The 15590-nt window shown below is 68.9% G+C and overlaps 1 protein-coding gene across 3 annotated transcripts; it reads left to right on the top strand.

Moving 5' to 3' along the window:
- The first annotated feature begins 1022 nt into the window (after positions 1 to 1022).
- On the top strand, positions 1023 to 14049 carry SCN1B (sodium voltage-gated channel beta subunit 1). Of its 3 annotated transcripts, none has more exons than XM_075080093.1 (6): positions 1023 to 1397; positions 1480 to 1593; positions 8001 to 8167; positions 10735 to 10975; positions 12619 to 12742; positions 13564 to 14049. In XM_075080093.1, exons 2-6 carry the CDS (start codon positions 1551 to 1553, stop codon positions 13640 to 13642), a joined length of 654 nt encoding a protein of 217 aa, XP_074936194.1. In that variant the 5' UTR covers positions 1023 to 1397; positions 1480 to 1550; the 3' UTR covers positions 13643 to 14049. The 3 variants fall into 3 exon arrangements, with proteins under 3 accessions (XP_074936194.1, XP_074936192.1, XP_074936193.1); XM_075080091.1 differs by having other exon boundaries at positions 1043 to 1397; positions 12619 to 12753; positions 13576 to 14049; XM_075080092.1 differs by lacking the exon at positions 1023 to 1397 and having other exon boundaries at positions 1404 to 1593; positions 12619 to 12753; positions 13576 to 14049.
- The last annotated feature ends 1541 nt before the right edge of the window (positions 14050 to 15590 follow it).

The raw sequence follows: 15590 nt of genomic DNA on the forward strand, positions 1-15590 counted from the left end.
GGGCACGGGGACATCCCTGGGGACATGGACACGGGCACGGGGACAGCCCTGGGGACATGGACACGGACATGGGGACATCCCTGGGGACATGGACACGGGCATGGGGACATCCCTGGGGACATGGACACGGACACGGGGACAGCCCTGGGGACATGGACACGGACATGGGGACAGCCCTGGGGACATGGACACGGACATGGGGACATCCCTGGGGACATGGACACGGGCATGGGGACATCCCTGGGGACATGGACACGGGCATGGGGACATCCCTGGGGACATGGACACGGACATGGGGACAGCCCTGGGGACATGGACACGGGCACGGGGACATCCCTGGGGACATGGACACGGACACGGGGACATCCCTGGGGACATGGACACGGGCATGGGGACAGCCCTGGGGACATGGACACGGGCACGGGGACAGCCCTGGGGACATGGACACGGACACGGGGACAAGGTTGGGACACGGTGACAACTTTGGGGACATGGGGACAGCCTCGGGGCCATAGGGATCCTCATGTGGACCCATTTGGGGACACAGGGACAGCTTTGGGGACAGCCTTAGGGGCACGGGGACATCCATGGAGCCACCTGGGGACAACCCTGGGGACATGGGGATGATGTGGGGGTGGCCTTCGGGGACATGGGGGTGGCCCTGGGGACAGCGGGGTGGCCCTTTGGGGACATCAGGGTGCCCTTTGGGGACATGGGGGTGGCCTTTGGGGACACGTGGGTGGCCCTGGGGACACTGAGATGGCCCTGCGGACATGGGAGGGGCCCTGGGGACGGGGGGACCCCCTTGGGGACCCCCGGCGGGGGTGCGGGAATTTGGGGGGGGCGGGGACTCCGAGCTCCGGCCCCGCCCCTCGGTGCGTCACTCCCCCCGCCCCCCCACCCCCCGGCGCCGCACTGCGCCGACCCGAGCGGAGCCGAAGCCGACCCGAGCGGAGCCGAAGCCGACCCGAGCCCGAGCCGAAGCCGACCCGAGCCCGAGCCGAAGCCGACCCGAACCCGGCCCGAGCGCAGCCGCCCCCCACCCCGCCTACGAAGCCGCCCCCCCCCCCAATCCCTCCCCCGGAGCGGGGCCGGCCATGGCTTGAAGCGGAGCCTCCGTCCCGTCCCGGGCCGAGCTCCTGGTCCCCGTCCCCCTCCCCTCCCCCCCCCTCCGAGGGACCCAGGCGTCCGGCGGGGGAGGGGCCCATGGCCCGGGCTGGGGGCTGCGGGGGGGCGGCGCGGCGCTGAGGAGCGGGACCGGACCGGCCGGAGACACCCGAACCCGGCCGGAGAGACCCGAACTCAGCCCGAACCCAGCTGAGGGCAGCCGAACCGACCCCGAACCGGGCCAAAGAGAGCCGAACCGGGCCCGAAGGGAGCCGAACCGGGCCGAAAACAGCCGAACCGGGCCGAAAACTGCCGAACCGGGCCGAAGGGAGCCGAACCGGGCCCGAAGGGAGCCGAACCGAGCCCGAAGGGAGCCGAACCGGGCCCGAAGGGAGCCGAACCTACCCGAACCGGGCCCGAACCGGGCCCGAACCGGGCCCGCCATGTTGTTCCCCGGCCTCTCGCTTCTCCTCGGCCTCCTCATGGGTGAGTGCGGCCTGGCCGGGACCCCCAGTGTCCCCTGTGCCCCCCCCAGTGTCCCCTGTCCCCCCACAGTGTCCCCTGTGCCCCCCCCAGTGTCCCCTATCCCCCCACAGTGTCCCCTGTGCCCCCCCCAGTGTCCCCTATCCCCCCACAGTGTCCCCTGTGCCCCCCCCAGTGTCCCCTGTCCCCCCACAGTGTCCCCTGTGCCCCCCCCAGTGTCCCCTGTGCCCCCCCCAGTGTCCCCTGTCCCCCCACAGTGTCCCCTGTGCCTCCCACAGTGTCCCCTGTCCCCCCCCAGTGTCCCCTGTGCCCCCCCACAGTGTCCCCTGTGCCCCCCACAGTGTCCCCTGTGCCCCCCCCAGTGTCCCCTGTCCCCCCCCAGTGTCCCCTGTGCCCCCCCCAGTGTCCCCTGTGCCCCCCCCAGTGTCCCCTGCCCCCCCAGTGTCCCCTGTGCCCCCCCCAGTGTCCCCTGTCCCCCCCACAGTGTCCCCTGTCCCCCCCACAGTGTCCCCTGTGCCCCCCCCGTGTCCCCTGTCCCCCCCACAGTGTCCCCTGTCCCCCCACAGTGTCCCCTGTGCCCCCCCCAGTGTCCCCTGTGCCCCCCCCAGTGTCCCCTGTCTCCCCAAAGTGTCCCCTGTGCCCCCCCACAGTGTCCCCTGTCCCCCCACAGTGTCCCCTGTCCCCCCCCAGTGTCCCCTGTCCCCCCACAGTGTCCCCTGTCCCCCCACAGTGTCCCCTGTACCCCCCCCCAGTGTCCCCTGTCCCCCCACAGTGTCCCCTGTCCCCCCCACAGTATCCCCTGTGCCCCCCCCAGTGTCCCCTGTCCCCCCACAGTGTCCCCTGTGCCCCCCCAGTGTCCCTGTGCCCCCCCCAGTGTCCCCTGTCTCCCCACAGTGTCCCCTGTGCCCCCCCCCAGTGTCCCCTGTCCCCCCCACAGTGTCCCCTGTCCCCCCCACAGTGTCCCCTGTGCCCCCCCCGTGTCCCTGTCCCCCCCAGTGTCCCCTGTGCCCCCCCACAGTGTCCCCTGCCCCCCCAGTGTCCCCTGTCCCCCCACAGTGTCCCCTGTCCCCCACCCAGTGTCCCCTGTCCCCCCACAGTGTCCCCTGTGCCTCCCACAGTGTCCCCTGTGCCTCCCCCAGTGTCCCCTGTCCCCCCACAGTGTCCCCTGTGCCTCCCCCAGTGTCCCCTGTCCCCCCACAGTGTCCCCTGTGCCTCCCACAGTGTCCCCTGTCCCCCCACAGTGTCCCCTGTGCCTCCCCCAGTGTCCCCTGTCCCCCCACAGTGTCCCCTGTGCCCCCCCACAGTGTCCCCTGTGCCCCCCCCAGTGTCCCCTGTGCCTCCCCCAGTGTCCCCTGTCCCCCCACAGTGTCCCCTGTGCCTCCCACAGTGTCCCCTGTCCCCCCACAGTGTCCCCTGTCCCCCCCCACAGTGTCCCCTGTGCCCCCCCCCAGTGTCCCCTGTCCCCCCACAGTGTCCCCTGTGCCTCCCACAGTGTCCCCTGTCCCCCACCCAGTGTCCCCTGTCCCCCACCCAGTGTCCCCTGTCCCCCCACAGTGTCCCCTGTCCCCCCCACAGTGTCCCCTGTGCCTCCCCCAGTGTCCCCTGTCCCCCCACAGTGTCCCCTGTCCCCCCCCACAGTGTCCCCTGTGCCCCCCCCCAGTGTCCCCTGTGCCTCCCACAGTGTCCCCTGTCCCCCCCCAGTGTCCCCTGTCCCCCTCAGTGTCACATTCCCCCCCCCAAGTGCCACCCCCACTGTCCCCTTCCCGGCCCCTGTCACCTCCGCAGTGTCACCCTCCCCCCCCCGTGGTGTCACCTGTCTCTGCCGCAGTCCCTGTGCCACCTCCCCACTGTCACCAGTGTCCCCTGTCCCCCCAAGTGCCACCAGTGTCCCCTGTCCCCCCCGAAGTGCCACCGCAGTGTCCCCTGTCCCCCCCGAAGTGCCACCGCAGTGTCCCCTGTCCCCCCAAAGTGCCACCGCAGTGTCCCCTGTCCCCCCCGAAGTGCCACCGCAGTGTCCCCTGTCCCCCCCAAAGTGCCACCGCAGTGTCCCCTGTCCCCCCCAAAGTGCCACCGCAGTGTCCCCTGTCCCCCCCGAAGTGCCACCGCAGTGTCCCCTGTCCCCCCAAAGTGCCACCGCAGTGTCCCCTGTCCCCCCCGAAGTGCCACCGCAGTGTCCCCTGTCCCCCCCAAAGTGCCACCGCAGTGTCCCCTGTCCCCCCCAAAGTGCCACCGCAGTGTCCCCTGTCCCCCCCAAAGTGCCACCGCAGTGTCCCCTGTCCCCCCAAAGTGCCACCGCAGTGTCCCCTGTCCCCCCAAAGTGCCACCACAGTGTCCCCTGTCCCCCCCAAAGTGCCACCGCAGTGTCCCCTGTCCCCCCAAAGTGCCACCGCAGTGTCCCCTGTCCCCCCAAAGTGCCACCGCAGTGTCCCCTGTCCCCCCCAAAGTGCCACCACAGTCCCCTGTCCCCCCCAAAGTGCCACCACAGTGTCCCCTGTCCCCCCCAAAGTGCCACCGCAGTGTCCCCTGTCCCCCCCAAAGTGCCACCACAGTGTCCCCTGTCCCCCCAAAGTGCCACCACAGTGTCCCCTGTCCCCCCCGAAGTGCCACCACAGTGTCCCCTGTCCCCCCAAAGTGCCACCGCAGTGTCCCCTGTCCCCCCCAAAGTGCCACCACAGTGTCCCCTGTCCCCCCAAAGTGCCACCGCAGTGTCCCCTGTCCCCCCCAAAGTGCCACCGCAGTGTCCCCTGTCCCCCCCAAAGTGCCACCGCAGTGTCCCCTGTCCCCCCAAGTGCCACCAGTGTCCCCTGTCCCCCCCAAAGTGCCACCGCAGTGTCCCCTGTCCCCCCCAAAGTGCCACCGCAGTGTCCCCTGTCCCCCCAAAGTGCCACCACAGTGTCCCCTGTCCCCCCAAAGTGCCACCGCAGTGTCCCCTGTCCCCCCCAAAGTGCCACCACAGTGTCCCCTGTCCCCCCAAGTGCCACCGCAGTGTCCCCTGTCCCCCCCAAAGTGCCACCGCAGTGTCCCCTGTCCCCCCAAGTGCCACCACAGTGTCCCCTGTCCCCCCAAAGTGCCACCACAGTGTCCCCTGTCCCCCCAAGTGCCACCGCAGTGTCCCCTGTCCCCCCCAAAGTGCCACCGCAGTGTCCCCTGTCCCCCCAAGTGCCACCGCAGTGTCCCCTGTCCCCCCAAAGTGCCACCGCAGTGTCCCCTGTCCCCCAAGTGCCACCACAGTGTCCCCTGTCCCCCCAAAGTGCCACCGCAGTGTCCCCTGTCCCCCCAAAGTGCCACCACAGTGTCCCCTGTCCCCCCAAGTGCCACCGCAGTGTCCCCTGTCCCCCCCAAAGTGCCACCGCAGTGTCCCCTGTCCCCCCAAAGTGCCACCAGTGTCCCCTGTCCCCCCCAAAGTGCCACCGCAGTGTCCCCTGTCCCCCCAAAGTGCCACCACAGTGTCCCCTGTCCCCCCAAAGTGCCACCGCAGTGTCCCCTGTCCCCCCAAGTGCCACCAGTGTCCCCTGTCCCCCCCAAAGTGCCACCAGTGTCCCCTGTCCCCCCCAAAGTGCCACCGCAGTGTCCCCTGTCCCCCCAAAGTGCCACCACAGTGTCCCCTGTCCCCCCCAAAGTGCCACCGCAGTGTCCCCTGTCCCCCCAAAGTGCCACCACAGTGTCCCCTGTCCCCCCAAAGTGCCACCGCAGTGTCCCCTGTCCCCCCAAGTGCCACCAGTGTCCCCTGTCCCCCCAAAGTGCCACCGCAGTGTCCCCTGTCCCCCCAAAGTGCCACCAGTGTCCCCTGTCCCCCCCAAAGTGCCACCGCAGTGTCCCCTGTCCCCCCCAAAGTGCCACCGCAGTGTCCCCTGTCCCCCCCGAAGTGCCACCGCAGTGTCCCCTGTCCCCCCAAGTGCCACCGCAGTGTCCCCTGTCCCCTCAAAGTGCCACCAGTGTCCCCTGTCCCCCCCAAAGTGCCACCGCAGTGTCCCCTGTCCCCCCAAAGTGCCACCAGTGTCCCCTGTCCCCCCCAAAGTGCCACCGCAGTGTCCCCTGTCCCCCCCAAAGTGCCACCGCAGTGTCCCCTGTCCCCCCCAAAGTGCCACCACAGTGTCCCCTGTCCCCCCCGAAGTGCCACCGCAGTGTCCCCTGTCCCCCCAAAGTGCCACCGCAGTGTCCCCTGTCCCCCCAAGTGCCACCAGTGTCCCCTGTCCCCCCCAAAGTGCCACCACAGTGTCCCCTGTCCCCCCCGAAGTGCCACCGCAGTGTCCCCTGTCCCCCCAAAGTGCCACCACAGTGTCCCCTGTCCCCCCCGAAGTGCCACCGCAGTGTCCCCTGTCCCCCCCAAAGTGCCACCACAGTGTCCCCTGTCCCCCCAAAGTGCCACCGCAGTGTCCCCTGTCCCCCCCAAAGTGCCACCGCAGTGTCCCCTGTCCCCCCCAAAGTGCCACCGCAGTGTCCCCTGTCCCCCCAAGTGCCACCAGTGTCCCCTGTCCCCCCCAAAGTGCCACCGCAGTGTCCCCTGTCCCCCCCAAAGTGCCACCGCAGTGTCCCCTGTCCCCCCAAAGTGCCACCACAGTGTCCCCTGTCCCCCCAAAGTGCCACCGCAGTGTCCCCTGTCCCCCCCAAAGTGCCACCACAGTATCCCCTGTCCCCCCAAAGTGCCACCACAGTGTCCCCTGTCCCCCCCAAAGTGCCACCGCAGTGTCCCCTGTCCCCCCCAAAGTGCCACCGCAGTGTCCCCTGTCCCCCCCGAAGTGCCACCGCAGTGTCCCCTGTCCCCCCAAGTGCCACCGCAGTGTCCCCTGTCCCCTCAAAGTGCCACCAGTGTCCCCTGTCCCCCCCAAAGTGCCACCGCAGTGTCCCCTGTCCCCCCAAAGTGCCACCAGTGTCCCCTGTCCCCCCCAAAGTGCCACCGCAGTGTCCCCTGTCCCCCCCAAAGTGCCACCGCAGTGTCCCCTGTCCCCCCCAAAGTGCCACCACAGTGTCCCCTGTCCCCCCCGAAGTGCCACCGCAGTGTCCCCTGTCCCCCCAAAGTGCCACCGCAGTGTCCCCTGTCCCCCCAAGTGCCACCAGTGTCCCCTGTCCCCCCCAAAGTGCCACCACAGTGTCCCCTGTCCCCCCCGAAGTGCCACCGCAGTGTCCCCTGTCCCCCCAAAGTGCCACCACAGTGTCCCCTGTCCCCCCCGAAGTGCCACCGCAGTGTCCCCTGTCCCCCCCAAAGTGCCACCAGTGTCCCCTGTCCCCCCCAAAGTGCCACCACAGTGTCCCCTGTCCCCCCAAGTGCCACCGCAGTGTCCCCTGTCCCCCCCAAAGTGCCACCAGTGTCCCCTGTCCCCCCCAAAGTGCCACCACAGTATCCCCTGTCCCCCCAAGTGCCACCACAGTGTCCCCTGTCCCCCCAAGTGCCACCGCAGTGTCCCCTGTCCCCCCAAAGTGCCACCGCAGTGTCCCCTGTCCCCCCCAAAGTGCCACCGCAGTGTCCCCTGTCCCCCCCAAAGTGCCACCGCAGTGTCCCCTGTCCCCCCCGAAGTGCCACCGCAGTGTCCCCTGTCCCCCCCAAAGTGCCACCGCAGTGTCCCCTGTCCCCCCAAAGTGCCACCACAGTGTCCCCTGTCCCCCCAAAGTGCCACCAGTGTCCCCTGTCCTCCCAAAGTGCCACCGCAGTGTCCCGTCCCCCCAAAGTGCCACCACAGTGTCCCCTGTCCCCCCCAAAGTGCCACCACAGTGTCCCCTGTCCCCCCAAGTGCCACCGCAGTGTCCCCTGTCCCCCCCAAAGTGCCACCGCAGTGTCCCCTGTCCCCCCCAAAGTGCCACCGCAGTGTCCCCTGTCCCCCCCAAAGTGCCACCAGTGTCCCCTGTCCCCCCCAAAGTGCCACCACAGTGTCCCCTGTCCCCCCAAAGTGCCACCACAGTGTCCCCTGTCCCCCCAAGTGCCACCGCAGTGTCCCCTGTCCCCCCAAAGTGCCACCGCAGTGTCCCCTGTCCCCCCAAAGTGCCACCACAGTGTCCCCTGTCCCCCCCAAAGTGCCACCGCAGTGTCCCCTGTCCCCCCAAAGTGCCACCGCAGTGTCCCCTGTCCCCCCCAAGTGCCACCGCAGTGTCCCCTGTCCCCCCAAGTGCCACCAGTGTCCCCTGTCCCCCCTCCCCAGTTCAGGGGTGGGCTGGGGGTGTCCCCTATATTTGTGTCCCAGTGTGGGCGGATGGTGTGTGGGGGCGTGTGCCCCCCATTTTGGGGGTGCCCCCTGTGTCTCACCCCAGGTTCGGGGGGGGCCACGGGGGGGCTCCGAGTTCCCACCGAAGGGATAGGGGTGACCCTGTTCTTAGGAGAACGGGGGGGGATTTGGGGGTGACACCCCCTGTCCCCCCAATTCTTGGGGGTCCCGTAGATTGGGGTGACCCCTCTGTATGTGTCTCCCCACACACAGCGGGGGGGGCCCACGGGGGGTGCGTGGAGGTGGCTTCGGGGACGGAGGCGGTTTTGGGGGCCCCCTTCCGCCTGCTCTGCATCGCCTGCAAGCGCCGCAGCGAGACCCCCGCCGAGGCCGAGAGCGAGTGGTTCTTCCGCCCCGAGGGGGCCCCCCATTTTGAGAAGGTACTGGGAGGGACTGGGAAGGACTGGGAGGCACCGGGGGGGTACTGGGAGGCACTGGGAAGGACTGGGAGGCACTGGTGGGGTACTGGGAGGCACTGGGAAGGACTGGGAGGCCCTGGGAAGGACTGGGAGGCACCGGGGGGGGACTGGGAGGCACTGGGAAGGACTGGGAGGCACCGGGGGGGGACTGGGAGGGACTGGGAAGGACTGGGAGGTACCAGGGGGGTACTGGGAGGGACTGAGAAGGACTGGGAGGCACCGGGGGGGGACTGGGAGGCACTGGGAAGGACTGGGAGGTACCAGGGGGGTACTGGGAGGGACTGGGAAGGACTGGGAGGCACCGGGGGGGTACTGGGAGGGACTGGGAAGGACTGGGAGGCACCGGGGGGGTACTGGGAGGCACTGGGAAGGACTGGGAGGCACTGGGAAGGACTGGGAGGCCCTGGGAAGGACTGGGAGGCACCGGGGGGGACTGGGAGGCACTGGGAAGGACTGGGAGGCACCGGGGGGGGACTGGGAGGGACTGGGAAGGACTGGGAGGTACCAGGGGGGTACTGGGAGGGACTGAGAAGGACTGGGAGGCACCGGGGGGGGACTGGGAGGCACTGGGAAGGACTGGGAGGTACCAGGGGGGTACTGGGAGGGACTGGGAAGGACTGGGAGGCACCGGGGGGGTACTGGGAGGCACTGGGAAGGACTGGGAGGCACCGGGGGGGGTACTGGGAGGCACTGGGAAGGACTGGGAGGCACCGGGGGGGGTACTGGGAGGCACTGGGAAGGACTGGGAGGTACCAGGGGGGTACTGGGAGGGACTGAGAAGGACTGGGAGGCACCGGGGGGGGACTGGGAGGCACTGGGAAGGACTGGGAGGTACCAGGGGGGTACTGGGAGGGACTGGGAAGGACTGGGAGGCACCGGGGGGGTACTGGGAGGCACTGGGAAGGACTGGGAGGCACCGGGGGGGGTACTGGGAGGCACTGGAAGGACTGGGAGGTACCAGGGGGGTACTGGGAGGGACTGGGAATGACTGGGAGGCACCGGGGGGGTACTGGGAGGGACTGGGAAGGACTGGGAGGCACCGGGGGGGTACTGGAAGGGACTGGGAAGGACTGGGAGGCACCGGGGGGGTACAGGGAGGCACTGGGAAGGACTGGGAGGCACCAGGGGGGTACTGGGAGGGACTGGGAAGGACTGGGAGGCACCGGGGGGGTACTGGAAGGGACTGGGAAGGACTGGGAGGCACCGGGGGGGTACTGGGAGGCACTGGGAAGGACTGGGAGGCACCGGGGGGGTACTGGGAAGGACTAGGAGGGCAATGAGGGGGACTGGGGGGTGCTGGGAGTTACTGGGAGGCACTGGGGATTTACTGGGAGGCACTGGGAAGGACTGGGAGGTTCCAGGGGGGTACTGGGAGGGACTGGGAAGGACTGGGAGGCACCGGGGGGGTACTGGGAAGGACTAGGAGGGCAATGAGGGGGACTGGGGGGTGCTGGGAGTTACTGGGAGGCACTGGGGAGTTACTGGGAGGCACTGGTGGGGTACTGTGAGGGCATTAGGAGGGACTAAGGGGGACTGGGGGGTGCTGGGAGTTACTGGGAGGCACTGGGGAGTTACTGGGAGGCACTGGTGGGGTACTGTGAGGGCATTAGGAGGGACTAAGGGGGACTGGGGGGTGCTGGGAGTTACTGGGAGGCACTGGGGAGTTACTGGGAGGCACTGGTGGGGTACTGTGAGGGCATTAGGAGGGACTAAGGGGGACTGGGGGGTGCTGGGAGTTACTGGGAGGCACTGGGGAGTTACTGGGAGGCACTGGTGGGGTACTGTGAGGGCATTAGGAGGGACTAAGGGGGACTGGGGGGTGCTGGGAGTTACTGGGAGGCACTGGGGAGTTACTGGGAGGCACTGGTGGGGTACTGTGAGGGCATTAGGAGGGACTAAGAGGGACTGGGGGGTGCTGGGAGGCACTGGGGAGCTACTGGGGCCATACTGGTGGGCACTGGTGGGCTCTGCCCCCCCAGATCCTGCTCTCCAGCCCCAAAAGGGGCAGTGGGTTGCGCTGGGGCCCTTTGATGAGCCACTGGGAGGCACTGGGGAGGTACTGGGAGGCACCAAGGAGACACTGGGGAGGACTGGGGTGATACTGGGAGGCACTGGGGAGACAGTGGGACCATACTGGGAGGCACTGGTTGGCGCTGCCTGCCCAGATCCTGCACTCCAGCCCGGAGGAGGGGCAGTGGGTGACCCTGGGGCCCTTCATGGGGGCACTGGGAGGCACTGGGGAGAGAGTGGGAGGCACTGGGGAGACACTGGGAGGACTGGGGAGTTACTGGGAGGCACTGGTGGAGTTACTGGTGGACACTGTGGGGTTACTGGGGCCGTACTGGTGGGCACTGGTGGGTGCTACGCGCCCAGATCCTGCTCTCCAGGCTGGAGGAGGGGCAGTGGGTGGCGCCGGGGCCCTTCGCGGGGGCGCTGGGGGTCACTGGGTGTTACTGGGAGTCACTGGGGGGTCACTGGCTGTTACTGGGGCCGCACTGGAGGGCACTGGCGGGCTCTGCCCCCCCCAGATCCTGCACTACAGCCCGGAGGAGGGGCAGTGGGTGGCGCCGGGGCCCTTCGCGGGGGTGCTGGCCTGGAACGGCTCGCGGGGCACGCGGGACCTGCAGGACCTCTCGGTGCGCCTGGCCGCCGTCGCCCACCCCCACGCCGGCTCCTACATCTGCCGCCTGCGCCGCAACCTCACCTTCGAGGGCTACGTCTACAGCCTGGCGCGCAACCAAACCCTGCGCCTGGCCGTCGTCGACACGGGTGGGCGGGGCTCGGGGAGGGGCGGGGCCTGCGGGGGGCGGGGCTTGGGGAGGGGCGGGGCGCGGGGGCTTCGGGAAGGGTGGGGGTGCCAAGCTGAGGAGGGGTTTGGGGTAAGGGAGGCTCTGAGGGGGCGGGGTCGATGCAAGGGGTGGGGTTTGGGGAGGGTGGAGCTTGGGGAGGGGCGGGGCTTGAGGGAGGGGCGGGGCTTGGGGGCTTCGGGAAGGGTGGAGGTGCCAAGCTGAGGAGGGGTTTGGGGTAAGGGAGGCTCTGAGGGGGCGGGGTCGATGCAAGGGGTGGGGTTTTGGGTGAGGGGCGGGGCTTGGGGCGGGGCTTGAGGGAGGGGCGGGGCTTGGGGCTTCGGGAAGGGTGGGGGTGCCAAGCTGAGGAGGGGTTTGGGGTAAGGGAGGCTCTGAGGGGCGGGGTCGATGCAAGGGGTGGGGTTTTGGGTGGGTGGAGCTTGGGGAGGGGCGGGGCTTGGGGGGCGGGGCTTGAGGGAGGGGCGGGGCTTGGGCTTCGGGAAGGGTGGGGGTGCCAAGCTGAGGAGGGGTTTGGGGTAAGGGAGGCTCTGAGGGGGCGGGGTCGATGCAAGGGGTGGGGTTTGGGGTGGGTGGAGCTTGGGGAGGGCGGGGCTTGAGGGAGGGGCGGGGCTTGGGGGCTTCGGGAAGGGTGGGGGTGCCAAGCTGAGGAGGGGTTTGGGGTAAGGGAGGCTCTGAGGGGGCGGGGCCGATGCAAGGGGTGGGGTTTGGGAGGGTGGAGCTTGGGGAGGGGCGGGGCTTGGAAGGGGCGGGGCTTGGGGCTTCGGGAAGGGTGGACGTGCCAAGCTGAGGAGGGGTTTGGGGTAAGGGAGGCTCTGAGGGGGCGGGGTCGATGCAAGGGGTGGGGTTTGGGGTGGGCGGGGCTTGGGGAGGGTGGGCTTGGGGAGGGTGGGGCTTGGGGAGGGGCAGTGGGCTGGGCAGGGGTTTGGGGTAAGGGAGGCTCTAGGCGCAGGGCTATGGCAGGGGGTGGGGTTTGGGGAGGGGTGGGGTTTGGGGGCGGGGCTTGCTGTGGGTGGAGCTCAGTGGGGGTGGGGCTTGGGAGGGCAGGGTTCAGGGAAGGGTGGGGCTTGGGGAGGGGCAGTGGCTGGGCAGGGGTTTGGGGTAAGGGAAGGTCTGAGGGGGCGGGGCTTGGGGTAGGTGGAGCTCGGGGAGGGGCGGGGCTTGGGGAGGAGATGGGCATGGGGCGGGGCTTGAGGAGGGGTGGGGCTGAGGGGTGGGGCTTGGGGCATGGATACAGACCAAGGGGGCGGGCCTTGGGAGGGGGCATGGGGTTGTGGAGGGGATTGGATGAGTGGGAACACTGGGGGGCGGGGCTTATTTGGGGCGGGGCTTAACCTGGGGAGGGGCTACAGAATGAGGGTTCTAAGGGGGCGGGACTCAACCAAGGGGCGGGGCTCAGCCAGGGGGCGGGGTCCCCATCGGGTGGCGCGGGGGGGGGGCGGGGGGGGGCTGGGCCTCGGGTTCGAGTCCTGGGGCCGCAAGTTCGAGTCCCGGGGCCGTGAGTTCGAGTCCCGGGGGCGCCGGTTCGAGTCCCGGGGACGCTGGTTCGAGTCCTGGGGGCACCGGTTCGAGTCCCGGGGGCGCCGGTTCGAGTCCCGGTGCCGGCAGCGCGGCGGGACATGGCGTCGATCGTGTCGGAGATCCTGATGTACGTCCTGATCGTGGTGCTGACGCTGTGGCTCGCGGCCGAGATGCTCTACTGCTACCGCAAGGTGGCAGCCGCTGCCCCGCCCCGGACAGCGCGTGAGTGGGCGGGGCCGGGGCGGGCCGGGGGCGGGGCGGGTTATGGGGGTATGGGGGGGTGCTATAGGGGGTATGGGGGAGGTAGGCCATGGGGGGGGTGCTATAGGGGGTATGGGGGAGGTAGGCCATGGGGGGGTGCTATAGGGGGTATGGGGGTGCTGGGGGGGCCATGGTGGTTGCGTAAGGGGGTATAGGGGGCGCAAGTGGGGCACAACAGGGGTCTGTGGGGTGCTGGGGAGCTATAGGGGGTGGCATGGTGGGGTGTCGGAGGGACATGGGGGTGCACAGGGGTCTATAGGGGGTTGTGAGGCAATAAGGGGGTACGGGGGGGCAGTGGGGGCCTATGGAGGGGAATTGGGGTGCAGTAGGGGGTATGGGGGTGCTATAGGGCGGTATGGGGTTGTGTTGGGGGTGCAATGGGGGTATAGGGGGGTGGGGGGCAGTACAGGTGTATTGGGGGTGTATAGGGGCGTGGGGGGGTGGTGGGGGTGTGGGGGGCATTGGGGGTGTATAGGGGGCGTGGGGGGGCGTGGGGGTGTGGGGGGGTGTGGGGGGGCGGTGGGGGTGTATAGGGGCGTGGGGGGCGGTGGGGGTGTGGGGGGGCAGTGGGGGTGGGGGTGTATAGGGGGTGGGGGTGTATAGGGGGCTTGGGGGGGCGGTGGGGTGTGGGGGGGCAGTGGGGGTGTATAGGGGGTGTGGGGGGGCGGTATGAGTATGGGGGGGCAACAGGGGTGCGAGGGGGGTGCTGTGGGGGCCTATAGGGGGTGTGGGGCGAAGGGGGGGTGCTGCTGGTCGCCCCCCGACCCCGCTCCCCCCCCCCAGCTCGGAGTACCTGGCCATCACCTCGGAGAGCAAGGAGAACTGCGCCGGGGTGCAGGTGGCCGAGTAGCACCCATGGGTGCTGCCGGCCCCACCGCCCCCCCCCTGCAATAACCCCCCCCCGAGGGGAGGGGCGGCACCCCCCCCCCCCACTGCACGGCTCCCGTCACCCCCAGCACCCACGGGTGCCCCCGGGAAGGCACCCAGGCATCCGGGCCCACACTTGACACCCCCAATTTGAGGGGGGTGGGGGGGGGTATGTGGTGTCCCGCCCCTCCCCCCCCCGGGCCCCTCCCCATCCCGGGGTGGGGGAGGGGCGGCCCCTTTGCATGGGCAGAAGCTGCTTTGGGGGGGGGAGGGGGGGGAGGAGGTGATTTTGGGGTAAAAAAGCACTGAAAATGGGCTTGGGGGGGTGGGGGTTGTGGGGAGGTTGGGGGGGGGGACGGACCAATAAACCGCCCCTCCCCCCCCAACCCCCCCTTTTCCCCGCCCCCTTTTATTTTCGGGGTGAAACCCCCGAAATTGGGCCCTCGAGATGAGCTGTATGCAAATGAGATATGCAAATGAGGCGTATGCAAATGAGCAACGTGCAAGGGGGCCGGCCCTCCTGTAGCCCTGGTGACATGCAAATTGGCTTTATGCAAATGACCTTCATGCAAATGGACTTTGCGCATCAGAAACCCCCCGTGCCCGCGCGACATGCAAATGAGCAATATGCAAATGAGGCCGCATGCCAATCTGCACCCTGTAAACGAGCGTTATGCAAATGTCCGGGTATGCAAATGAAACACGCCGGCGGGCGATATGCAAATGGAGCGATATGCAAATGCGGCGACATGCAAATGTGGCGATATGCAAATGTGAGCCCCCGCCACGGAGGCGGGGATATGCAAATGAGCGGCCGCGCGGCCGCACCCCCGATATGCAAATGTCCGTCCCGCGATTGGGCCGCGTGCAAAGGCGGGGCTATGCAAATGAGGGGTATGCAAATAAGATGGGCGCGCGGGCATGCCAATACACGACTGGGCAATCGTGCAGCGCGCCGTGTTATGCAAATGAGCTGTATGCAAATGGACGCCCGCCACGCCCCCCCTCCCCGCCACGCCCCCTCCGCTGGCGTCACTCCCCGGCGCCATTATGTGGCTGCTTAACCCCGGGGGAGGGGGCGGGCCCCGCCCATAGCTCCGCCCCCGCCGGCGGGACCCCGCCCATAGCTCCGCCCCCCCGGCGAGGCCCCGCCCCCCCGCCGCCGCCTCCCCGAGCCCAGCGCGGTTTTGGGGCGCAATTCCCGGGTTTGGGGGGGTTCAGTGACGCAATTGGGGGGCGGGGGCGTGACGTGGCGGGGGGCGGGGCCTGGGGCGCCCCCCCGGGGTTTCGGGGCTCAATTACAGGGTTTCGGGGTGCAGGGGCGGGGTTTGGGGCTCGATGCCAGGTTTTGGGGTTCAATTACGGGGGGGGGGGCGGGGGCGGGGGTGACGTCACAGCTTCGGGGGTGACGTCACGGCCCTTGGGCTCAACGAGAGCCTTTCGGGGTGCAGGAAGGGGATTTGGGGGGGCCCCCCCCATTTCGGGGTTCGGGGCGGGGTTTGGGGTGCCCGGGGCGGTTTTGGGGCTCAATTAGAGAGTTTTGGGGTTCAGTGACCACTTTGGGGTGACTGGGCTGGTTTGGGGGTTCAGGGGCGGGTTTGGGGTGCCCGGAGCGGTTTTGGGGCTCAATTAAATAATGTTGGGGTTCAGTGACCGATTTTGGGGTGCCCTGACCTATTTTTGGGGTTCAGTGATGGGTTTTTGGGGTGCCCGGAGCGGTTTTGGGGCTCAATGACAGGTTTTGGGGTTCGGGGGCGGGGTTTGGGGTGCCCGGAGCGGTTTTGGGGCTCAATTAAAGAGTTTTGGGGTTCAGTGACCAATTTTGGGGTGCCCTGACCTATTTTTGGGGGTTCAGGGGCGGGTTTGGGGGTGCCCGGAGGGATTTTGGGGTTCGGGGCGGGGTTTGGGGTGCCCGGACCGGTTTTGGGGCT

The sequence above is a fragment of the Phalacrocorax aristotelis genome, unplaced genomic scaffold, assembly GCF_949628215.1.
Source record: "Phalacrocorax aristotelis unplaced genomic scaffold, bGulAri2.1 scaffold_335, whole genome shotgun sequence".
NCBI lineage: Eukaryota > Metazoa > Chordata > Aves > Suliformes > Phalacrocoracidae > Phalacrocorax > Phalacrocorax aristotelis.